Source organism: Mustela lutreola, chromosome 5 (assembly GCF_030435805.1).
Source record: "Mustela lutreola isolate mMusLut2 chromosome 5, mMusLut2.pri, whole genome shotgun sequence".
In the NCBI taxonomy this organism is placed as follows: Eukaryota; Metazoa; Chordata; class Mammalia; order Carnivora; family Mustelidae; genus Mustela; species Mustela lutreola.
Genome location: NC_081294.1, coordinates 49924906 through 49951723, shown reverse-complemented (window position 1 = coordinate 49951723; position 26818 = coordinate 49924906). Strand labels below are relative to the sequence as shown.

General features: G+C 35.0%; 1 protein-coding gene across 2 annotated transcripts in view; it reads left to right on the top strand.

The window, feature by feature from the left end:
• The window catches only part of RNF145 (ring finger protein 145), a 53919-nt gene that overhangs the window by 22315 nt on the left and 4786 nt on the right, over positions 1 to 26818 (top strand). For both annotated transcript variants that reach the window (XM_059174183.1, XM_059174182.1), the window contains 6 exons: positions 4450 to 4541; positions 10310 to 10545; positions 13055 to 13230; positions 16485 to 16625; positions 19572 to 19754; positions 26311 to 26458. In XM_059174183.1, the coding sequence (XP_059030166.1) occupies positions 4450 to 4541; positions 10310 to 10545; positions 13055 to 13230; positions 16485 to 16625; positions 19572 to 19754; positions 26311 to 26458 (976 nt within the window). The remainder of the gene's footprint in view (positions 1 to 4449; positions 4542 to 10309; positions 10546 to 13054; positions 13231 to 16484; positions 16626 to 19571; positions 19755 to 26310; positions 26459 to 26818) is intronic.

The following is a 26818-nucleotide window of genomic DNA, read 5'->3' as shown; positions in this document are numbered from 1 at the left end:
AAGTAAATGAACAATTACTAGCACATTGTTTAGGGTATAGTAGATACTCAAATCCAGTGTTAGAACATCTCAGTATCTGGGATCCCTTAAATTGCAGTGCCTTTTGTTTGCACATATTGCATAAGAAAGCTTTGAGAGCTCACGGCTTAATTCTCTGTAAAAGTAGATTAGGTTTCTCTGGAATTAACAGTGTGAAAGCATTAAATGGCCAGAATGTACAAATTGTTCTAGGTTGTTAGGTTCCTTAAGAGATTGTTACAGGGTCAGTTGGTGAGTTTTGGTAAGCTTCTAGATTTTGTTGTTGTTACTTTTTTTTTTTTTTTTTTTTGTAATTTGTATGCTTCTCCTTATAGCAAGAATTTTTCTAATTGCAAGCTATCCTTGAGGCCCTTTTCATATATCTCACACATTCTTATGCCCCCAAACAGTTTTAGTCACTGGAGAATAGGCTAGCACCGGGGATCAGAGAAGTAGATTTTCAGTGTTTATTAGTGCTCGGGGTTGATTGTTTTATTGCACAAATTGCACAAATGAAAAAAGTTTAAGAAAGGAAGGATTTTTTTCAGTTATAAGTAGATGGCAGGGATTCTTGCTTCTGACCAGTCTAATATATTTTACTATTTAAATGTTCTAGATTTAAAAAAAAACAAAACTTTTAAACAGCTTTAAAAAAATCTAAATTGAAAAATCAAATACTGCTTTTGAACGTTTCATCTGATTCAGTTTTTTTTTTTTTTTTGACAGACAGAGACCACAAGTAGGCAGAGAGGCAGGCAGATAGAGAGGAGGAAGCAGGCTCCCTGCTGAGCAGAGAGCCCGATGTGGGGCTTGATCCCCGGAGTCACCACCTGAGCCGAAGGCAGAGGTTCAACCCACTGAGCCACCCAGCTGCCCTCATCTGATTCAGTCTTAAAAGAATTGTTAAATTTTTTTAAAAATTAGAATTTCATGGCTATTGCATCAGATTAATTTTTGGCCTAAAATGACTCATGGAATTTTGCATAATACCTTCTCTGGATCCTTCTTATTTGGCTTACCGTCTTATTTACATTGTGAGTGACCCACTCTATTGAGACACTTGAGTAATCAAGTTTTCATTCTCAGTGTGGGGTGCTGTGAAGTCGTTCATAACTTAGATATAGAGATCTTTGTTCAAACATTGATTCGTGTTTTAGTTCTTCCATACAGTTTGGGATGCAGTCCAGATTCTTCTTTCAGAAGGGACAGCTCATTGTTCCTTCTGAGACCAGTAGTTCAGCCCTCACTGAAGCCACTGCCCTGGCTCTAGCAAGCCTAGCTCAGCTGGCCCAAAGAGGGATTACAGGCTTTCTGGGCCTGGCCCTCTTTGCTGAGGTGGGGCTTACTGCTGAGTCAGCCAAACAGGGAGGATTTTGAAGGACTGTCTTGATAGATAGGAGTTGAACAAAGGAGAAAGGGTCTAAGTTGTCTAGAGAAGGTGTTAATTTCTATTGGTTCAGTGGCTCAGGTCGCACATAAATAGGGGAGGTTGCAGCATTGAGGAGAGCTATTCTTAGGGTCCTAGAGGATTGCACCACAGAGAGCTAATGGGAGGAAGCTGCTTAATACCATGGTGTTGTCATTAGGGCCTGAAGGTTGGTTATTCTTCTGGAACGCACATCTCCCTTAGTGTCCTATAATCTTGTCAAATCACAAAGTCATGAAGTATGGATACCGAAAAAGAATTAAAATGAAAATCATTCTCTGTTTTTATAGCATTTATCACAACTGTAATTAATTATTAGATTAAATAGTATGTTTGATGTTTGTTTTTCTTTCTGGTTTGTTAAACTCCATGGCTAACAGGTTTGTGTCTCTCTTGTCTGTTGTAGTGTTCCCAGAGAGTAGCGGTGTGCTAGCAACACATTATGTATATAGTAAATTCTTTTTGAGGTTAAAAGGAAAAAGTATAGAGAATGTTAATTTTCCTTACAAATTTCATTATGTGAAGTTAGAATTTCTTAAAAGGCAAAGAAGCTGTAAAAAAAGGTAAACTATAGTAGGAAACAATACAAAAGAGTTAAATGTTTCAGCAATAAGAAATTGTGAATAGTGTTTGCTGTGTTATATATAAAACATCACTAATATGATGACAAAAGCAAACAAGGGAGAGAGGACATGTCAAGGAACCCAACCCTGCAATTTCTCTTCCCTCCCCCATCCCACTTGAGATTGCTCCTGGGGACTGAGCCCTTTGGGAGCAACTTTCGGCTCTTCCTGAGAGAGAGAAGTAGAGCTTTTGTAGGTACCCCTATTGCCCTTTTATTGAATTGACATAAAATTGAAGTGAACAATTCATTGGTATATATTAAATTCGTAATGTCATGCAACCATCACCATTATCTAATTCCGGAATATTTTCATCACCCCATGGTAAAACTCAGTACCTGTTATGTGTCCTTTCCATTTTCCTATCCCCCAGGCCCTGCAAGCATCAATCTGCTTTTTGTCTTTGTGGGTTTTCCCTCTTTGTAAGTGGACCTATTGGAGAGGGTTCTGCTGTGGCCACAAAGAAATTATTTGGCTTTAGAGGCCTAGGACTCAGGTTAGAGCTCTTTCAAATATAGATTTCTTTCTTTAATAGTATTTTCAAAGACTTCATGAATGTTAAGTGATATTTTATGTGTATTTTAATTTATATTTCATAATTCTCTCAATTCTTCAGTTTTCTGTCCCCAAACTTTGTAAAATATGATAAATTCACATTGATAGTTACCTAGTAATCAGGTATGCATATGTAATTTGCATATATAGTATTTATGCCTCTCACAGTTTCAACCACTGACGTCTGGACTGGGTAGTCCTTTGTTGTGGGGCTGTCCTATGCACTGTAGAATGTTGTGGCAGCACTCTTAATCTAGGCCCTCACAGCAGCCCCAGCCCTTCTGAATTGTGACAACTAAAAATGTCTCCAGACATTGCAAAATGTCTGTCAGGGTCAAAATCACCCCTGATTGACAACCACTGCATTAAAATCATTGTTCTTGAGAATTTCAGTAAAAAGAGACTATTGATTTATTATTTGCTATAAATAGTCATCAAAGAATGATAGAGAATTGCCAAATCACCCATGAATCTAGGTCCATTATTGATTTTTTATAATTGTCTCCCAAACTACTTCCATTCATAAAATATATTTTAGTTTTTAATTTTGATTTCTTTTTTTTGTTTTTTTGTTTTTTTTTGTCAGTACTCTCCTTGCGGATTATGTAAGAGTCATGTCTTATTTGGCTGTGCTACCCTAAAGGATTTCAACTTTATTGCCTAATAGGAAGTAATTTCATGATAAAAGTAAATATAGCCATGGGTTTGTTCAGATATACTAGAAACATTCAAACTGTTTTAAGTACAATGAACAAAACATTCAATAATTGAAGAAGAGAATTTTTTTACACAAATTTCCTTATCTGTTGTCAGGAACTTAAGACCATAATCTTCTAGTGTTACTACTTAGCTTACTGATAGTAAGTTAAGTTTTTCTTTCCTGTGCTTCCTGGATGTGCACTGGAAGTTCTGTTTTCTGTTTGTAAAGGCTCTTTCCTACGTATATCTTATTTCTCAGTACTCACATGTTAAATGAATTCAATTTTAAAAGAAATAGTAGATGTGATTTAAAATTTATTACAAAATGGGGCGCCTGGGTGGCTCAGAAGGTTGGGCATCTGCCTTCAGCCCGGTCATGATCTCAGGGTCTTGGGATTGAGCCCGGCATTGGGCTCCTTGCTTAGCAGGAGGCCTGCTTTCCTACTCTCTGTGCCTGCCTCTGCCTACTTGGTGATCTCTCTCTCTGTCAAATAAATAAATTTTAAAAAGTCTTTTAAAAAAATTTGCTTCAAAATAAATCTTAGCTTTCTTACATGTTATAAACCTAATTATAGATTCTTGAAAGAATCAAAAGTGACAGTTTTTAAGGGTTGTTCTGCTGTGAGCCAGTTTTCTAACTAGTTTGTGATTTACTTGTAACTAAGTACAAGTGGGGATAAAACTTTGGGGAAAATAAGATAGGCAGGATGGTGGAAGGGAGCCAAAAGAGGGGAAATTTGATGTAATACTATTGATGTAGTATTATCAGTTAAGCAGTAGGGTTGAGGGATGGTGTCTCAGTGTTTTTTTTTTTTTTTTTTTTTTTACTGGGAATAGTTATTTAATAATGCCTTGGGAAGAAAGAAAATCCCATAAAGTAGTGCTTTGGCTGTCTTTTCTGCATCATAAAATTCACTTTTTGGTAAATTCTGATCCAGTGCATAGAAGAAGGAAATGAAGTCCATCCTTACATAATTCTTTATACCTAATTTTTTTCTCATATATACGGAGAGAGATGTCATTAACATAATACTATGCTTTTTATAAGAATACTGTACTTTAGCTGCTTTTCTTTTCCGTATGTGCTTGGAGTGTATCTAAAACATTTTTACTATTTTACTTATTTAGGGACTATGTCAGGAGTGAACTGGAATCTGCCTATGAAGGACCAATGTATTTAGAACCTCTCTCCATGAATCGGTTTACCACAGCCTTAATAGGTAAGTATTATAAAAGAATTAAAAGTATAGGTGGGGATCAGTTAGTTTTACTGTCTTCTTTACATGCTTAAAATCATACATAGTCTATAGGTACTTGTGTTTTTTAATGATATTTTAACTATTTAGAAGGTTAATAAAGCTGGTTATTATTTTGTGAGATTAAAATTAAATATATAATGTTTTAAAGTTATTTATTGTTATTGAAAGCCATCACTGTGGTCAAAAATAAATTGCCAGAAACATCAAGAACTTGAGACATGATTGAAGTATTTAGGTAGCACAATGTTAAAAATAGGCATGTTGGCTAATAACCCCAAACAATGTAGATACAGTCCAAAGTGACACTACCTATGTGACAATTGCAAAAAAGGAAGTGAGAGAAAACCTATTTTGTGACTCTTAAACTCATCCATCTAGAGGATGATAAAAGGTTGAATATTAGAAAAGGAGGATTTCTGTTGAGAGCTCTTTTCTCTGAAATACCTCCCCAACCGTTCACATGTCAAGAATTCAGCAGTAGACTATTTGGAGAGTCACATGTCTTCTGTGGCTTAGGGGGGATACTGTGAACTGGTGTCTGACCCAGCCTGTAAAATCTCAAGCTGCGCCATCTAAAATTAGCTACATGTAGCTATTGAAATGTGGCTAATCCAAATTAAGATACACTGTAAGTCTAATACACCCAATTTCTAAGACTTCGTATAAAAAAGGTTGCAAAATGTCTTGTTAATTTTTTAATGTATGTTGAATGTTTATGTGATAATATTTGGGGTATATTAGGTTTAATAAAATATATTGTTAATTCCACCTGCTTTTTTGTTGTTGTTGTTCTTGTTTTATTTTTTTATAAAATGAGGCTACCAGAAGGTTAAAAAATTAAAAATGTGGCTCATAATATAATTCTAATAAGATATCAGTGCCAGCAGTGGGCTGGCTGGCTCTTGAATTTTCTGACTGTGGATGTAGTGAAAATGTCTTGTGGAGTTCTCTTGTATCTTCTAATGTATGTGGGCAAACGGTATTAGTTTCCTGTGAACTAGAAAAGGGCCCCCAAGAGTCCATGGGATTTTTTTAGGTCCTTCTAAGAGAGCCTTTAGAAGGATAAGACTTCAATGGGGATTGAATTTTCAGGAGTTAAGACAAGAACTGAAAACGGAGGGTATATAACAAGCAGTAAGGTTAGGAGAGCCACAGTGATGGGAACAATCTCAGAAGAACCCACACAAATGCACAGGAGAAAAGACAAGGAGTTAAAAAAATTTTTTAAGTCGGGGGGCAGTACGTATGGGGAGTGAGTGGAGGGTCAGAGGGAGAGAGAATCTTAATCTAAGCAGGCTCCATGACGGGTGCAGAGCCCAGCGCAGGGCTCTCGATCTCATGACCCTGAGATCATGACCTGAGTAGAAATCAGGAGTCAAAGCTTAACTGACTGAGCCACACAGGCGCCCCAAGGCGATTTTTTTATGCTCCAGCTTCATGTGCACCCACACCCCATCATTGTAAGAGCATAGGCAAGTAAGAATTTCCTACTTCTCTCTCCTTCTTCCCTACATGCTTCAACTGGATAAGTCAGGAAGAGTGGGCAATGGTGCTCTTAGAGAAAGAAGACAAAGCCTGTCATCCGCTTCCCACCTCTCTCACAATTGTGGGTTTTCAGTCTTTAGCCCTGTAGGAGGCCTGAGCTGTGGAGTAAGGGAAAGGCCTCAACTTTAAATCAGTTTCAGAGTATTGGCTATTGTTCAGTTGAGACTATAACCTCAGCTAGATGAGAAAAATTACAGGACTTGCCTTAGGGACACTAGTCTTCACAGAGTGGATTTTAAAAGACAATAAGAGAAAAAAATGCTGAGTTATGACTGTATCCTAGGAGTTGGTATATTCAATAGTGGTAACATTCAGTGTGAAAATACAGCTGACTGACCCTTTAACAACACAGATTTGAACACGTGGGTCATCCACTTAAAATCCAGTACTGTTAATGTATTTGCTTTTCCTTATGATTTTTTAAAATAATATTTTCTTTTCCTTAGCCTGCATTATTGTAAAAGTACAATATGTATTACATATAAAACACAAAATGTGTATTAATTGACTGTTTATGTTACTGGTAAGAATTCCAGTCAACAATAAGCTATGTTAGCAGTTAAGTTTTTGGGGAGCCAAAAGTCATGCAGGTGTTTTCAACTGTGCAGCTTGTTGGCCCCCCAACCCTTGCATTGTTTAGATGTCAGCTATATTTGCTAGGTCAGAAAGCTTGTCAAATATTATTTTTTATTCTGTGATGGATGCAATATAGTATAAATTTGAAACATCTCCTTAAATTTTCCTATCAGTGGCTATGATCCTCTGTTTAACCAATTAAGATTCAGTTAATTGGAAATAAAATCCATAAGTAAGTACTTTCTACTCATTTTTTCCACTTCATTAATGAACTTTTAATGAAAAACTGAGTAATATTGATATGCCATCATTTCTTAGAGTTGTAGACTTCTTGGAGCTATTTCTAATAGTGGAATTTTGACATTAAGAGCTTACTTTGTGATTTTGATTTATTCAGAATTGCTGATTGGAATAGGCACATCAACTTAAACAGCTTCCAGTTCTTCTGTTGCTGCAGGAAAGATTTCCACTCCTTTTTTTCCACCTAAATAGGAGGAGAAGTGGTCTTCTCTTATAGAGGATCCTAGCCTATGAGTCATATTCTTCTATGAAAGAAGATAAATGAAGGCTGTAACCCCAGAGTTGAGTACTGAATGTGCTGGCTTAGACTTGGGGGAATTTTCGGAGTGTAAAGGAAGTTTACATCATGCTGAACAAGGAAATTTAAATATCAGCTATGAGTACAGTGAGAGAAATAAGATATGCCAGGGTAAAAATTCCTAATCATTCCTAATGTTAAAAGCATTTCCTCCAAGTACTTTCTTTTAGAGTTTTTGCTAATTTTTTTAAAAAGATTTTATTTATTTATTTGACAGAGATCACAAGTAGGCGGAGAGGCAGGTGGTGGGGTGGGGTGGGGGGTACAACAGGCTCCCTCCTCAGCAGAGAGTCCAATGTGGGGCTTGATTCCAGTACCCTGAGATCATGACCTGAGCCGAAGGCAGAGGCTTAACCCATTGAGTCACCCAGGCGCCTCGAGTTTTTGCTAATTTTTTAATCAAAGAAATACACTTATTTTTAAAAGCCAAGGCCTACCACAATTTTATGATGAAAATTCGCTCTGTCCTGCACCACACCTCTCTATAGTCCTGTATCAATTCTCCAGAGGCCTTTCTCCTTTCTAAGTCACAATCATATCTTCCCTGCTATTACCTCTTTTGTTCTCTGGAAATTTGTCAACTCCTCCTACATTGACTCCCTAATTATCTTACTGTTCTGTTTTCCTTCCTCTCTCTCTGTCTTTTGTTTTACTTTCCGAGGTTTCCCAACTTTATCTTCCATCCCTTTTGTTGTACCTTTTTTGTTTTATATTTTTAATATCCAGGAACTTGTTTTCGTTGAATGCTTCTTTTTACTAGGACAGCCTTTTTATTTCTTCGATATATCATTTATCTATTTGAAGCTCTCTTTGATTCCTTGAATTATCCATTTCCCCTGAGATCTTTCTTCTCTTTGTTTTGGTCTTTGTGTGTCATGGGATAGTAGTGTTTCTCAAACCTGGATTTGAAACACCTGGTTATATTAAACAAGGATTTATAAATCCTGATGCCTAGGCCTCACTGAGGCTGATTAAAGCATAAGTTTTACTTAAATACCTAGGAGTCCTTGACTGATCATTTGTATTAAAGTAAGTTAAGTTGTTGATTGGAATCTTTAGATTTACCAACTGGCATGTTTCACAGTTGATGTTCAAGTGGAATTGGCTGGTTTTGAGTATTTGTATGTGTTTTTACTTGGACTTGATCATCTTCCCGGAAAAGGAATCTTTCTGTCTGTCCCTTGTAGGGGAGGCTGTTGTTAGAGACTAGAATGTGTGACAATAAACATGGCAGCAGTGCTTGGATATCTAGAGAGATCTTATCTCTCAGGGTGCAGGCTTTTGTGTTAATCCCCTCTTTTCATATGGGCATCTCACTTCTGCTTTGGTGTCCAGGAACCTGTTCTTGTTCTCTTCAAGGTGTAGGCTTTGGTCTTCCTTCTAGGGTATGGGAAAGAGTAGTGGCTGGTAAAGTTAATTGCCTGCTATCTCTTCATTCTCTGTTCTTTAAAATGTTCTCCTAATTCAATTGATGCTGAGCAGAGAGCCTGATGTGAGGCTCGATCCCAGGACCTGATCATGACCTGAGCCAAAAGCAGAGGCTTTAACCCACTGAGCCAGCCAGGTGCCCCCATTTTTATATTCTTTTAATAGTAATATAGACTGAACACAAAACTAAAATCTCAGAGCATTGTTTTGCTTTTCATTGGCAAGAAGGAAGAGAAATTGACTCAATGATTCTCAAGTTAATCTGGCAGATAACAGGTTCAGGGATTTTCACAAAATTCTAAAGGGATCTATGGAGGTTTGTCTAGTGAGTGAAATGGAACAAACAGTATGGTACTGTCATCAGAGTAGATCATTGAAAAGAATAACAAGGGGCAATCAACAGCCATATGTTAATACTGTGTCATATGGATTTATTGTAATAAATCATACAACTAAAAACAATCATGTATGTATACTTCCTGGTATAGAGAGAGACATAAATGCATTATATGTATTACCTGAAAAAAACTGATTGTAAAATCGTACGTACACTGTAATCTCTTAGAAAACATTTTTGTATGTTCACATGCATAGAATAAATCTGAAAAGAGTAACAGTATGAATAACTGATTTTTAAAAAATATTTATTTGAGAGGGTGAGCGAGCAAACTTACATGAGCAGGAGGGGCAGATGGAGAGGGAGAGCCAATTTCAAGCCAGCTCCGCACTGAGCGTGGAGCCAGATGCCGGAGCTTGATCTCACAACCCTGAGATTGTGACCTGATCTGAAACCAAGAGTCAGACACTCAACCACCTCTGCCACCCAGGTGCCCCCAAATACTAATTTTTATTGAGCATACCTAGGTTTCAGATACAATGCTAAGGCTCTCTATGCAGTGCTTCGTTTAATGGACCAAAGGTATTAACAAGCTATTTTTGTGTGATAGGATTATAAGAGATTGAATATGTTCCCTGTTTTTATTTCTCTGTATTTTCTAACTCTTCCATAATGATCATACATAATCCTCTGGGAAGAATTTGTTGCTTGAATTTTTTAGTGTTGACTTTCACTATTGAGTCATTTAGAAAGAGGGCTTGCATAGTCCTGTAAAAGCAATTAAAGCTTGAAAATCTCAGAATGAGTTTTGTTGGAGGGTGATCTTAGAGAAGTAACTGTATCTCTGGAATTTTATGCTATCACCTATAGACCAGGACAGTTAAATATTGAGGACCCTTGTAAAAAGAGCTGTATATAAACAGTAGTAACTGAATAACTATAATATTTAGTTAGATGTTAAAAAAGCCTTTTTCTATATTATATATGTCATCCAAAATGTGGTGAAGACCAGTGGATATTTTTGCTGCTTTTTTCATATCAGTACCTAGCTAGGGAGTTGATGCTCAAAAGTGACAGAGCCTGTGAACATGTGATTTTGGTCAGGTGAGGTAAAAATTTGATTTAAGTTATTAACTAAGAGATCTTAATTAAACTTCTTCAACAGCTGTGTCATCATTTTCTTAGCAGTGTCTTTTGTTTTTATTTTGTGGATACCAAATCTTAAATATGTTCTCCCCATTTTAGGTCAGTTGGTGGTGTGTACTTTATGCTCCTGTGTCATGAAAACGAAGCAGATTTGGCTCTTTTCAGCTCACATGCTTCCCCTGCTAGCACGACTCTGCCTTGTCCCTCTGGAGACAATTGTTATCATCAACAAATTTGCTATGATTTTTACTGGATTGGAAGTTCTCTACTTTCTTGGGTCTAATCTTTTAGTACCTTATAACCTTGCTAAGTCTGCATACAGAGAATTGGTTCAGGTAAGACTGACAACCACAGACAGCTAGATAAAATTCTACATAAAAATTAGTTCTATTAAAGATTTAGTTCATTTCACAATGGTGGTCATGGTAACGTTCTGTTAGACAGTTTCTAAGTAGCAACTGTTTTCAACCTAATCAGGAGTATCTGCGATTATGAAGAAGTGTTCTGCAGAGAGGCAGTGAAGTAAAGTGAATTTGTGGAAGCAGAGTGTCTGGGTTTTTATTCTGGCTCTACTGTTTACTAGCTGTGTAGCCTGGGGATGACGGGTAATCATTTAAGTTGGCTTATTCAGTAAAATGGAACTAATAGTAAGAGTCCTACTTAACTTGTAGGGCTGCTGTGAGATTTAAATGAGTTCAGTGCAGCAGACAGTATTCAGTCTGTATTAACCATTACAGTGAAGATGAAAATAATACAGATTTGAAAACCTAGAGGTAAAAATCTATATTTTTCTTCTGTTTAAAGTCCTACTGTGATTACAGGTTTTTTTCCTTGTATTTGCCAGTTTATGTAAACTGAGAAGTTAAGTAGTTCTGGGCTATCATGTGATGGATTTTGTTTAGATATACTGATTTTGCCAACAGGATATGCATCTGCCTTTCCTACTTCTTTAGCCTTTGCTCTAAAACAGATTATTCCCAGATAGAAACAATAGATAAGTATTTCTATTTGACTTAATGTTAAGTATAAGTATGTAAAATAGATATTAAAGCTGACATTGATATATAAAGAGTGCTAAAAGGGACATTCTTTTCTACATTTTGACTGTGTGTATATGGCCTTAAAGTACAGGAGGCTCTCAGATTGATAAACAAACTACTGAGAGAAGTGGGTTTTTTTGTTGTTGTGCTCCAGGGCAGATTTCCCAGAAAAATTTCCCTGAACTCTTGGCTTTAGGCTGATTCTGCCTTCTTTGTTCATCTTATGTAATGATTATCTTGAGCAATTTTCTTGAAAGTAGGTCTTTCAGAGAAGAGGAAGTTATTTTCATACTCCATGAAGAGCTTTTTTATGAGGAATGGTTATAGTTGTATTCAAAGTAAGAATGACTAAAATATGTATTTTTTCTTTGAAATAAATCTACCCTAGTTTGTGGGAAACAGAAGACAATCAGTAATCATTAATTGTATACTGTTTATTTAATCACTATAAGGACAGAGACCTCATTTCTCAGTGTCCTGTTTACCTTTTTGTTGCCTTAAGATTCATGCATCAGTAGATGTCATGGTTGAAAATAAATTCTAGGTTATGAAATCCACAACTTGGAAAGGATTGGATAGGTAAAGAATGGAAACTATCAGGCTTTTTAGTCCTCTTTTCCTTGAATGGAAAGGAGAAGAAGTGCCCTCTACCTCTCAGTGATCAATTTGCTGCTAATAATGATTTTGCAACTAGTTGGACAACTTGCTTTTTCTTTCAATATTTTTTAGTAGGGAAAAAATAGAAGTTAATCTTGACTGGATTTTAGAGAAAGCATTTGATTTATAGGTCAAAAATTTAAATTTGGATTAACTAGGTCATTGCATTTTAACTTAATAAAAAGATCTAGATCTACCTAGAAATAGGTGTTAATTAGAAATCAGAAAAACCTGAAGTCCATGTATTTTAATTTAATATAGTTGTATTTTATTGAAACATTGTGCTATCCTGTTGAGAGTTCTGGCAAGATGATTTGGCTGTGTAGGTTAGAATTTGTAGCCTGCCTTGCAGAACCCTGTTGTGTTACCAGGGTCTAGTCCCTGGCATAGTAACTCTAGAAACTTGGTTACATGTATGCTCTTAGGCTTAATCAGATTATGAGAACTAATTTCTCCTAATTAATCGCATAAGAGATTGTTTTACAAACTGGAAAGCTAATTTACTGATTAGTAGATTAATAAACCTTTTTTTAGTTGTACCTTTTTTCCTGGTGTTAATGCACTAAGCAAATCAAATAAATTGAGAAGTGTTTGATAAATACACAGGAGTAGCAAGGGGAATTGATCTGTCTGGGGGAAAAGACTTGCTAACTATCTCCAGTGGAGTAAACTCCAATGTTTATTCTGTCTTCTGTCGATCAGTTTCTCCCCTGTGACATTTCTTGAATACACCCGGAAAAATTCTTCCTTTTACATTGCCCCTTTTTCTGGCCATTCACACACTATTGCTTCATTTATGGTAGTCTGGATCATTTTGATTTAGAGATGAGTAAGTTTACAAAGTCTACTCAACCTACCTTTGATGTAGTTTTACTTTGAAAGTAACTTTACTCTGAACTGTAAGGGCAGTTTATGGTTGTCATTTGATGAGTGTGTGCAAGTGTTAATAAGAACGCAACATCAGTGAATTTTAGAGAATGTATTAACTGTATGTACAGAGCTAACTTTAAAGGAATTTAATTGAAACAATTTTAAAGTGAAAGAAAAGCAATTTGACTTCTCTCTTTAAGTACTTTAAACTCTTTTGTGTTTAAAAGTGTTTATTGAAATGATAGAAGATGTTTTCCTATCTCATTTTCTTATTCAGGTAGTAGAGGTATATGGCCTTCTAGCTTTGGGAATGTCCCTGTGGAATCAGCTCGTAGTTCCTGTACTCTTCATGGTTTTCTGGCTCGTCTTATTTGCTCTTCAGATTTACTCCTATTTCAGTACTCGAGATCAACCTGCATCCCGGGAGAGGCTTCTTTTCCTTTTCCTGACAAGGTAATTAATGGGAACATGTGATACTATACATAACCTTAGGAAGAGAAGACTTTGATCTAGGAATAGCTAGTTTTGCAAATTTCTAGTTACATTAGAGTGTACCCTATATTTAATTAAGACGGGATTTTCACTTGGTGGATGCCTGGGTCTGGCAGTGCAGGCAGGTGCTAAGGTAATGGTGGTATAGGTGGCTTTAGCAAATGATTTGTGGAAAGGTACATAGCAAATTTTAAAAATATTTTTCTAATTTCAAGTTAAATTATTGGTTGGGTAAATAAAGCATATGTTACTAAAAATAATTGTCAATTATGGAGTATTTAATATGTGCCAGCCACACTCGTAAACACTTACCTTCACACATAATCTTGACCACAATCCTGAGAGATAAGTGCCTTTATTATCATTTACCATTTTCATAGCTGAAGAGACTGTCCTGAGAGTACTTTGCCCCAGGTGTCAGAACCCTTCTGAGTTCATACCCTATGACTTAATCTTGCAGCTAACGCTCTGTTTAATGTTTTGCTTCATTCGATATCGTCAAATAATTGGAGAAGTGAGTATATCATAATGCTTTGCTGTTTGCCCCAAAGGAATTCCAAGACTTGGTTTTTAAGATTTAGTTTAAAAAAAAAAAAAATAGCCTTAAGTCATCGGAGTCCTTTTTTTTACTGAAGTATCTTAGTTGGGAACTATATCCACATTTGTCATTTTTTCCTCTCTTTGAGTTTGAATCTCAAGCCCTCAGACTCTAGCACATGGCTGTCTATCTTCATTCCCTGACACATACAGACAAGAATAAAACTCTGTCCTTCAGGAGAGTGCAAAAGTACAAAAGCAGACAAAAGTGTTGAGTTTTAGTTAATAGAGCCATTGTTTCTCAGCCAACCAAATGGTGGAGCACTGTGCAGTAAGGGGCATAGGAAGAATGTTACACAGTGTTAGATATCAATAAAAATGTCATAGGGCAGTACCTATTTCAGTAAATAAGCAGAATAAACTTATTGGCATCGAGACAGATTTTGTACTTTCTAAAAATAACACTTCTGGTTGATAAGTAGCTTCTGTAAGCATGCAATAAATTGATACCCAATACATTTTAATACCCAGTTCATTATTCATGAATTGTCACTGCTATTATTTTTTAATGTAAATAAAATGGAAGTTTTGTGAAGAATTTTTAAATGATCCAAAAAGTAATTCAGTTTAAAGAGAGAAATATAATCCTTTGATTAGGATAATAACCCAAGTGTGGGATTGGGATTGGTCATGTTTTAAACCAGATTATTACCCATTAAAAAGCACAGTCAGATCAAGTGTAGCATAGTGTAATAGGCTTCACAAATCAGTAAGCCTGTGAACGAATTTAAACTTATTTACAAAGTTTGAATGTAATACTGAGATTTTTAGATGAGGTTTAGGTGTCTTTTCAAAATGATTTTTCTCTCTATTCCTTTTTATACATAGGCTAGATTACCCCTTCTCAAAATATGAAGTTTAAATTTGGTTTTTAACAGAGAAGTTTCCTTATGGTTCTTCTGTTAATTTCCATTCCTGTAAGCGTTGTTCATTGTCCTTGATGCTCCTTCCAGGTTACAATGGTGTGTTGCCTTGCCAAAGAACAACTTATTTACCAAAGGAAGATTGCAAGTTTATCAGCATACCCTGACTAAACAAACTGACTAAAAAGCACATGTAAACAAAGGGCTTGTTTTTGCAGCCAGAAAAGAGAAACTAAAATCAATAAAACATCTCACTAAAGAGAGAGAAGAAGAAAAGTTTTATCAAGTTTTCCCAATTATTTTACTTCCCCCAAATTAGATTGAAACCTTTTACTTTCTTATGTTCTCTTTTGAAAATTATCCTCTTGAAAATATAATTAAATCATACGGTTTGGATGTAAAAGATTTCTCCAAATATGGAGACAAGAATAGAGAAATAGTATGGAACATCAGTAAAATTTTCAGACTTCCAGTGAGAATGAAGTAAAATTTTTAGTATATTTTTATTTATGATTATCACTTTTTAGTTACTAGACAATTTGTTTAAAATCCTATATAGGGATTTCTTTGAGAAGAGGCCACATCTTGGGAAATTAGATTTGTAAGAATGCCATACAGTCATTCTTTTAGCTATCAATCACCATAATTTATAGATATTTTGACTCCTAAAAGGACATTTTTTTCTCATCGTAATGTACATCGGTCTTTGGAAAAGTAGATATTTTCATTTAAGAACTTATTTATAAAGCAATTAATTGTGTAGGAAGGATAATTATGTAGCAGAAGCACAGAGCTACATAGTAAAAGATAGGTATTGATTTGCCTGAATGAATTCCTCATCTCCTGAATGAAGTTCTTAACTGAAATTCTAAAACTTATTTGAACATTTGTTAAATGCTGTATAAATGCTAAATCCAAATTATTAGTACATAATACTACATATGTTTGTAATATACCTAATAAGTTAGTATCTAAAATGTTCAGTGAAAATATTGAATGTATTGCCATAAAGTGTGAAAGTATTTACAAGCTTTAGGTAGTGTAAGGTTTTCCAATTCTTCTTGTAAGTGGTATTCATAGCAAACTTTTATGTTAAAAAACGATATTAAAATTATTTTTAAGTGGTCTTAGGCTATATTCATGGAAATGCTTTTGAAATAACCCAGAAAAGAATGCAATTATGTAAACCTAAATTAAATTAAAGTTTAAAGTATCAATAATATGGAAAGTACAGTTATACTGAGAGAAGTTGGGAGCTGCAAAGTCAGTATGGGCCTTCCCTGATAGCAATTTGGTCATATAAGGAGTTTTGACTATTAGCACAAATTGTTTACAGTCTGAATGATTTGAATAGCTAGCATTTTTCAGAAGGAACTATGGGCAACTATACGAGTCTTTTTGAATATTATCAGCATGTTAATTATATGTTTCTTAGGGTTTGAAGAAAATTTAAACCATTACTGATTTTGAAATAGATGATAGATAAATAAAAATAGATAAGACTTTGTTTCAGATATGGTGCTATGTACGGAATATTTGCCAGAGATATTTTTTTTAAAAAGTAGATTAGGATAATATAAGAATGAATTTAAATTATTAATGGAATGGTTAGGTAATTTTTACCTCAAATTTTGGTGTGGGGTGTTTTAATTGAAGAGGATCAGATCAAGATTGGTGGTTTTGAAGGCTTAAGATGGTGTTATTTCAAGTGGAAAATTTTTATCTGTCAATATTTCCCCACCCCCCTTTTTCTAGTATTGCTGAATGCTGCAGCACTCCCTACTCGCTTTTGGGTTTGGTCTTCACGGTTTCCTTCGTTGCCTTGGGTGTCCTGACACTCTGCAAGTTTTACTTGCAGGGTTATCGAGCTTTCATGAATGATCCTGCCATGAATCGGTAAGTTCTTGACTATGGATATCTCTAGACATTAAATATTGTATAGAACTTGAAGAAATAGTGATGAATTTCAGAGGAAACAGAATTTTGAGATTTGTTTTTTCTTGAATGGTTGCAACTGTTTGGATTTAAAATACTTTGAAAATATAACTGAATTTCCATTTGTAAAAGATGGAATTTTACTGTATGTACATAACAGTATATCTTGGACACATTCCTAGATTTAAGAGATTTTGGGGGTAGGTGGGGAGTAAGGGGCAGAGGGAGAGAGAGAATCCTAAGCAGGCTCCACACTCAGCATAGAGCCTGACATGAGAGGCTCAATCTCACAACCTGAGATCATGAGTCATGAGCTAAAATCAACTGTCTTAACTGACTGAGCCACCCAGGTACCTTGAAAGATTTTTGATAGCCTGCTTTTTCCCATTGAAGTTTAAGTGTAGCCCTGTTAAAATCAAATTTCTATATTTGATACTTGAAAAAATTTTTTATGTGTGGACATAATTTTGATACTGATTGAAGTTTCAAGGGATACATTAATGAGAATGTAGAATGGTTAATATAGTTACTAAATCACCAAGATCAGATATTGGGAAACGCTATTTCTAGAACTTATCACAATTTCTGTTAATATAGGAATTTTTAATGATTTCATTTATATAACTTTATATAAACTCTTAAAATTTTAAGTCTTTATGGAATGTTTAAGAATTAGTAGATGGGGGTACCTGGGTGGCTCAGTAGGTTAAGCCTCTGCCTTTGGCTCGGTCATGATCTCAGGGTCCTGGGATCGAGTTCCACATCGGCTGTCTGCTTGGCAGGGAACCTGCTTCCTCCTCTCTCTCTGCCTGCCTCTCTGCCTACTTGTGATCTCTCTCTGTTAAATAAATAAATAAAATCTTAAAAAAAAAAAAAAAAGAACTAGTAGATGGTGAAGTACCTTGTAAATTGGAGGAAACTTTTTTTAGTGTACATTATTTTTTTTATGACAGAAGAGAAAAAAACCCTAAGCTTTATAATCTTCCTGCGAGTCCTAGCTAACACCTTTATAATGACAAAAGAGGGAGAAGGGCAGGAAAGAAAAATAATTCATGTATAAGCTCATAAAATTCACACCATTCAGAAAATGTGAAATGGGAAGTGACAACCCCCCTGCTTGCCATTTCCTCTCCCTAAAGGTAGCAGCTTATAATGGTTATTTTTAAATTTCTTACGGGGAAAAGTACACATATATATTTTTGCTACTCTTGTTGTTTTTATTTCATTTCCACATAGTATACACAGTTTGGCCCCTTAGTTTTTCACTTAAATATGTTTTGGATTTTTTTTATATCAACACAAAGGCATCCTCATTCTTTCTGATAAAGTCATAGTATTTCAAAATACTAAAGTATTTCTTTTTTTTTTAACCCTTACTTAGGAAACTTTCAAATTAACCAAGTTGAGAGAATAGTAAAGTGAACTTACATATACCTGTGACCCATCTCCAGTAATAACAGCCAGTTTTCTGTCATGCATGCCCCTATCTACTCCACTTACTTTGTCCCCTCCATAATCCGCAGCTGCCCTTGGTGCAGATCCCAGATATAATATCATTTTACCCATAAATATTTCAGTCTCATTTGAAAAAGCATAACTATAATAGCACATTCATTCCCAGTAAGAGAAGAATTCCTCGACATCGGATTCCCAGTTGTGTTCATATTCCCCACCCCTTTAAAAAAAATTTTTTTTTTTTTTTTGTTTGGTCAGCTTCAGATCTAAATAAGGGCCATATTGCAGTTGGTTAATACTTATTAAGCCTCTTTTTTAATATTTAGGTCCCTGTTGTGTCTGTATTTTTTCCCTTTCATTTTATTTGTTGAAGACACCAGATTGTCCTGTTTAATTTTTTAGAGTTTGGATTTTGCCAGTTGTATTCTTGTGATACCACATAACATGTTCTGTTATTCACTATATTTTCTCTTACATTTAAGTTTTTTGTAGTACATCCATAGGGTAAATTATTACCAGTAAGATTATTGAATTGAAGGGTATATACATTTTTAAATTTATTAGTGAGTTTTTCTCTAAAAAGGTTTTATCTGTTTTATCTCAATATTTTGTTTTGTTTTGTTTTATCTCAATATTAGTCTCCCCATTTTTTTCTCATAATTCCTTGTTGGTGGTTGGGTCATCAAACTTTGATATATTTGCTCATTTATGGTTTTGAAAAACTAGATTTAGCCTTGTTCATTTATTTGTGAGAGTTCTTTGTAAATCAAGTGATTAAGATAAAAAAGATCTCAGGATTTTGTACAAATTTTCCATATGGAAACAGAATTTCAAAAAAAGTTTATAGTCTGCTTAAAGAGACCTTTCTACTCCAAGACTATGAAGACGTTTACCTGTGATTTTTTTTTTAATAATCAAGATATAGCTCCTAACAAATATGTATAATTCAGTGAATACCTAAGAATGGGAGAGTATCTGGCTCATTTATCTTAGAAGTTGCTTTTTAGGGGCGCCTGGGTGACTCAGTGGGTTAAAGCCTCTGCCTTCAGCTCGGGTCATGATCTCAGGGTCCTGGGATCGAGCCCCATATCCGGGCTCTCTGCTCAGCAGGGAGCTTGCTTCCCTTCCTCTCTTTGTGCCTGTCTCCCTGCCTACCTCTGATCTCTGTCTGTCAAATAAAAAAAAAAAAAAAAAAAAAAAGTTGCTTTTTATCTCCTCATTGTATGCTCAAATAATAGCTGTTAATGTTTTGCATGCATAAAATGGTATATTATGACTATATATTACTATTATATTGGTATTCTATAAAAGTTAATATTCTGATGAGGTTTGTTGTCTAAGTCAGACCAGATCACAAATATGTAACAACAATGTAAGTCTTTGAATTATTTTTTCTTGGAATGAAATGAGGTTCTGACTGATTGCTTTTCTGAAAACATATGCTTTTTCTAGGGGCATGACAGAAGGAGTTACGCTGTTAATCCTGGCAGTGCAGACTGGTCTGATAGAACTACAGGTTGTTCACCGAGCTTTCCTGCTCAGTATTATCCTTTTCATTGTCGTAGCTTCTATTCTGCAGTCTATGTTAGAGATTGCAGATCCTATTGTTTTGGCGCTGGGAGCATCTAGAGACAAGTAAGAAACTTCCTAAAAGAAATTTTTATAATATTCTTTATATGAGTTTGTTGTCTAAAGATTTAGATAATGTTTAGAGACAGAAAATGAATGAATAATTGGTATTAGCTTAAGGTGACAAGTTTACCTTTTTATTTTCTCTATGTGTTTTGACTTTTCTGTTTATTTCTCTCAAAAGTCTTATAGTTAGAAATCACATCAAAGGCCAATTACAAGTCACCTTTTTCGTCAGAGAAATTTAATGCTTTTTATGTTTGTTCAGTTTTAAAATGAAGAATGGAGAGGATCAAATTTAGTCCAGGAAATATAGTAAATAATAGATTTTCTGTGTAATGCTAAAGGAGAGAAAGCACTGAGAGAACAGAGAAAATCATTTGAAGGAGAGAGAAATAAAGGCTCTTGGGCAGTCATAAAGATAGGCATTTATGGAATAACGGCCTCATGGGATGGCCTTTAGACAGTTTTAACTTACTGAGGTTTTAGTGGGGATTCCTGACACCTTATGGGACCAGGCAAAATTAATATAGCTGCATTTATGTTCATGTCATATTACAGAAGTTTTCTTAAGGAATAAAAGTCATTATTTAGGTGCGTCTGGGTGGCTCAGTGGATTAAGCCTCTGCCTTCAGCTCAGGTTATGATCTCAGGGTACTGGGATTGAGTACGGCATCCGGCTTTCTGCTTGGCAGGGAGCCTGCTTCCCCTTCTCTCTCTGCCTGCCTCTCTGCCTACTTGTGATCTCTTTCTCTCTGTGTCAAGTAAATAAATCTTAAAAAAAAAAGTTATTATTTAGCTCTCTAAGATAGAATTAGGCTTACTGTAGCTTCTACAAGGGCATTCTATAACGAATTACTAAAAATTCAGCACCGCTGTTTTGCATCTGTTGGTATTCCATTCTGCTGAGTTTTGAAATACCTGAATTTATTGCTTCTTCAGCAATGTTTTATGAGTAAGGGAACAGGCGATCTTTTGGGAGATAAATTTTTGACAGCAGATTTTTCAAACACTTAAATCAACATTTTAATTACAGTTCATCAGATTTGTCTTTTTATCCCCATATCCCACATTGCTGAGCATTCTGAAAATTTTCTCAAATGGTGGCTGCAAGAATCAATTTAATTTCAATAAGCTCAGAGGTCTTTGATTTGTTTCAGATAATCTTTTTAATTATAGTTATTTGAGGTTTGGTTTTGAGGTGTAAGGCATCTCAATAGGAGCATTTCAGTTGTTGAACTCCGCTGTGAGCTCGGTTAAGTAGCCATTTAAATGGGTTGTTTTGACCTAAGTACAACACTATTTTGTCATTTCTGACAGTATCATTTAGTAGTATTACTTATACAGATTAATTTAGCATATACTGATAAGACTAATATAATACTATAGAAAATATTAGAAAAGAGAAAGACATATATAGTTCCACTACCATAAGAACCAGTAAATCGAGTTCTGATTTCCACCAGGATGTTGAAGTAGCTGCATTACTGGCTTTTTTCTTCAAGGTCAAATGGAGAGGAAGTTTAGAAAGGAAAGGAGAAGCCCTGTGTGTGGGTGGGCGGTGGTTATTTTGCATTGATGTCAGTGGTGTTGGTGTCCACTGCAGTGTTAGCCTAAGCCAGAGTGGCTCTTGGCTATGAAAGCATGAAAAAGGGTTGAATTGTTAGCGTTAGGTTCTTCTCTCTACCATTGCCTGCAGTAAATAAGAGAGTCCTATCAACAGCTATATGCCAGTACTTTTTTAAAACAAGTGAAATGGAAGAGTGTAAGAAAAATGTAACTTACTAGAACTGACTAAAGAATTAAAAAACTTGGATAGTTCTGTAGCTGTTAAAGAAGTGGAAGTAAATGGCAAACCTCTCAACCCAGATGGTATTACAAGCAAGTTCCAAACTTTGAAGGAACAGATTATCCCTATTTGAAATACACCCTTCCAGACAATAAAAAGAATGCTACTTAACTCAATTCTTTGAGGCTAGTATTATCCCTGTTTTGAAATCAGACAGACGACTTGAGAAAGATAAAGTTTTATTTCACTCGTAGTAGGAGGTACTATGCAAATTTTTAGTGTTAGCTGGAGTATAGACGGCTTGAGCACGGGAGCAGAGAGCCCCCAAACAGACCCATCTATGTTGGACTTTGATATATGACAGGGGAGGCATGTCCAATGAGTAGGACAGGTGGCACTCTTCCATAATGTTGCTGGGAAAAATGGTTTCTATTTGGAAACAGATGGAATGGGTTCCTCTCTCACACTATTAAACATAGAATCAGCCCTGGAATGTTAGAAACCTAAAATGTCAAAAACAAAAAATTAAATCTCACATAGGCTAATATATTACAGACTTTCAAGTAGGAAACAGTTTCTTAAACTGACTGCTGTGGAAGAGTGAGAGTAAGTATTAAGACGGGCCATGGTTATGAAAGGGAAGAGTGATAAATCTAATGATTACAATTAATAACTTTTTAGACCTAAAGTTAACTTCACAAACTGGGAGAAGATATTCATAGTATTTGCACTTGCCCAGGAATTGGTATCAAAGTACAAACAGCTCAAATGAGCAAGAGAAATGGATGAAAAACATTTTTATCTTTAGGTTTTTAGTGAGAGAGACACCTGGAAATGAAGAAAGGTTCAGTATCATGTAAATCAAGACCACTCTGAGGTGCTGTTTTAAACCTGTGGGATTGGCAAGGAATAAAGGAAGGAAGGAAGAAGGGGGAGAGAAAGGAAAGTCGACTGAGTATCTAGAGTGGAAGAAGGTCTAGATGACACAGTATCCCCAGTTTCTGGTGGGAGTATCAAGTGGCGTAATCACTTTGGAAATAGTGTGGCCATCACTCCTCCTACATATATACTCAAGACATTCTTGCACATGTTCAGTACAGAAGAATGTCCAGAGCACAATTCACAGTAGCAAAAATCCAGGAACAAGCCAAATGACAATAGACAGGAAAGTGGGTGAGTAAATGTGATGATAGTTACTGTGGAATGTTAGAAATATAGTGACACAGAAAACAATATGCACAAGTCATAGCATTATAAAGTTAGAAAATAAATCCCAAGAGATGACAGTGTAGCATGTTATTTTTATGTTAAAAATTTAAAATATACCCTTTAGGAATACGTACAAATTAATAAACAAAACTGTAAAAAGGAAAGCAAGCGAGAGTAAAGAACACAGATTCTAGTTAATGCTTTCAGGGTACAGGGAGGCAGGACGTGGAATAGGCAGGCCTGCTATATGGTTAATCGTGGTTAATTGTCCAGGCCCTCTCTTTTGTATGGAGAGACGGGTTCGTGAAGGCTTGTTACAATATTTAAGATAGCTAATTAGATTACTAGTTCAGTAGAAAGAGGGACACCCACAGACCAATGGTGACAATGCATCCTGAATCAAGGATTATGACTAATTCAGAGTACTAGGGATTGAGAAAGGAAATGAAAAGTATCTTAATTCTCAAATTAGAGAAATAATTAAGAGATAATATTGATAGTTCATAATAACACTGCTTCTATCATTTAAGAAATAATTATTAGAGGGAAAAATGCTTCACATGTCTTTGGAATAGCTTGGACTAGATGTAATTTCCAGTGTTTAACCTAAAAAGGTGTCTCAGATTTAGCCATAGAGATAATTGTTGCCTTTATCTGTAAATTTTATTCAGTTTTTAACAAGGAATTTTAGGATAATGGTCTACTTACTCAAATTATGTAGTAGATTTTCAAATGACAAACGTTTTTAAAAAAATGGATTGGGTGAATGGAAAATTTTTTTTATTTTATAGTGCTTATTAATGGGATAAGATTTCAATGTTTTCTGCTATTCATTTTATATTTAATTTTAAATTAGATTTTAATAGAATTTTAACTTCTTAAATAAGGATATAAATATATCTGTGTATATAATATACACACTATGTGTGTGTGTGTTTGTGTATATTCATACTTATGCCAAAATTAGACATAAATTATAACTCTTGGGATAATAGGTGTTCATGCTTCTCTGTATAATTAAAAATACACATTGTGTCTATATGTAAATATATTCCTATTTTATATAAATGGATCACCGCTTAATTTTGAAAAATATATTTAAAGCTTTAAGGCAAATTAGCCTGTTAAAGAAAATGATTTATAATTTAACATCTAATGAAGTATAACTACTGTTACAGTAATTCCTGCCTGCCTGCCTTTCTTTAAAAAAATAAAATAGAACTTTTTATGTTTTGGATCTCAGAGCAGAACTACCCGCAAGTTTATGTTTGTCCCATAACTTTGGGAGGTGGAAAATGTTTGCAAGAAAAGGTGTAAAACAGTTCCAAAGTACCTAGCTTTAATTTTTACTATAATAATAATTTTTCTCTGAATTATTAATTATAGAAAGTCCCATACAGTCTAGCATTTAACTTTGTGTGTGGTTTTTTTCCTTATGCCATTTTTTAAAAAATCTTCAGACTGCATAGATTTGAGATCACATATAATGATATTTAATTAAAACTTAATTTTTTTGCAGCCATGAGCTCTTAAACAATTTGGTTGAAATCTACATTTCCTCAATGATTAAATGAATAAATATTCATGTTTTATAGGAAGTCAGTAGTAATTTTAAGTCTTTGTTACTCAGTTTACATAGATTTTAATTGCGTTTTGTGTTTTGAGAGGGAGGAAATCTGTTTTGGAAATGAGAGAGGAAATTTGTTTTTGTGAACCCCACAGTGATTTCTTTCTAGATTTGTGATCAGTGTGTTAAAAAATTTGGCTTTTATTTACCCACAAAATGGAAATATCTATTACCTTTTTAAAAAATACCTTGTGGCAGCCCTTTATCTTCATAAAGTAACTATAAGTAAACTTAAAGGGCATGGAATTCCCCTTTTCTCTGTTGAATGGAAAGCTTTTTCAAATTTCTGCTTAAGGCACTTGTTAGGGAACAACCTAACTTGTTAGGTTTGTGTATCTTTTAAAACTTGGTATACAATCTGTCTTAAATTGTGGTGTATTTAAGGAATGATTTAGTAGAATATTTTGATATGTGAAGAGGTACACAAGAAAAAATTATGTTCCTCCTTCTTTTGCCATAACTGGGGCTTCTGTATATGTATTCCACCATTGACAAGTGGGGTTCAAGTGGAATCAGAAACTGAAATCTAAGTCTGAGAAGTCTCTTGATTTGTTGGGTGTCTTAAAAGCATAAAGTCTTCTTGTATGTAAAAAGTATACATATAATATATTAAGACACACACTGAGCTGTATATAAAGTATATGTATACATTAAGCTATGTATATGAAGTTATATTTTACTTACATATATAGTACTCCCCTTGATATAACCATGATCACTTTTGTCCTGCTTATATCATAGGGCTTTGCATTTGGGTGGATAGATAGGTAGGTTTAAAAAAAAGAAAAATAGATGGCAGTAGATGGAAAATAATTTGAAAATATCAAGCAGAGAAATAAATTTTCAACTTTTCTTTGCCCCTTCAAACAAGTTGAGCTTAAAAGCTGAGTTATGTGAGGAAGGAGATATTGTTCTTTTTTTAAAGGAGTGTAAATTTGGGTGATAAGACATTTTTATGTATATGTACATATGTATTATTTAGATAATAACTTTAGATAAAAAATAAAGTATAAATAAAAATATTTAGGCATACAACATATAAATATCTGTATGATTGAAACAAGACTATAATTTTGGTGTATGATTGCTGGTACCAGTATTCTGAGAGGATCAGTGATTCCTGGAGAAGGGATTCATGCTACCTGATTTGTTCAGCTTGAGCTAGCTTAAGGGGTTTAGAACAGGAGAGAGTGGGACAGAGGTGTTTCTAGTGGGATGTAAGAGTGCTTGTGTTTTTCTGGGAGTAAAGTTAATTAACCATCTTTGTTTATAGTGAGGAATAGGGATTGACAAGTTTGGACCAAAAAAATGGGAGTTCAGATGCAAGGCTAGGAAGTTTAGAGAAGGCATTGACAATATTAATGCTAGTCGAGCTTTAGGAAGATTAATCAGGCAGACAGTATCCAGGATAGATTGGAACTAGGGGAGGAAGACCAACTAGTAGGTCCTAAAACACAGTGGTTCATAGTTTTTCCGCCCCCAGCCCTGACAGATGTGAAGATTAATATAGCTGTTGGAGAACCATTCCTCTTAGTAATACTGTGCTTACGGTAGCAGAGATTTCCATCCCAGTGCAACAGGTGGGAGGAAGATGTCTTATGACTTAAGATCATACATTATTGTGAAGGGTTAATGCTCCAAAAGCCTGAAATCACTTTGAAATTTGTAGGAATGAAAATGGAACTGAAAGTTAACTATTAAAACTGATGGTGCTTGGGAATTTTGACTGAGTAGAGAGAAAAGGTGACTCAGGTGGCTTTGAAATACCAGGCCTATGACCCTTGTCCTGAAACCTAGTCTATAGTGACTGGCAAGGAGAAGGATGCTTAGTAAAGCATTTGGGAAATGTCAGCATGGCCCAAGACCTATCCATTGCTAACAGGATTGTTGTGGTCCTGGGTGACAGGTGCTTTAAAGGACTGTTTTTGTTTCTCTAGGAGTTTATGGAAACACTTCCGTGCTGTGAGCCTTTGTTTATTTTTGCTAGTGTTCCCTGCTTACATGGCTTACATGATTTGCCAGTTTTTCCACATGGATTTTTGGCTGCTTATCATTATTTCTAGCAGCATTCTCACCTCTCTTCAGGTAAGCCTAGGAATAATTAACTTTACATAATAATTGAATTTACTTATTTTTCCTTCCAGAAAAAGAATTAAACTTTTTCAAGATGAATGATTATAAGTGACCTGTTTAGGTGATTACTTCCTACCTTACTTATCAGAATAACATTACACTGATATGAACATAGAGCTTAGATAGTAGGTTATTAAAATATCACACCTATCTGTGTCACTGTATCTTTTTTTTATCGAGGTAATTAAACTTTGCAAATGTATAAAATGATACAGAGCTATCATGTAAAGCTTAAATTGATAAGTAACTATAAAATATTAAAAGATTTTATAGCTTGTCTGGAGCACATTTTCTTAGTAAATACCCGCTCAA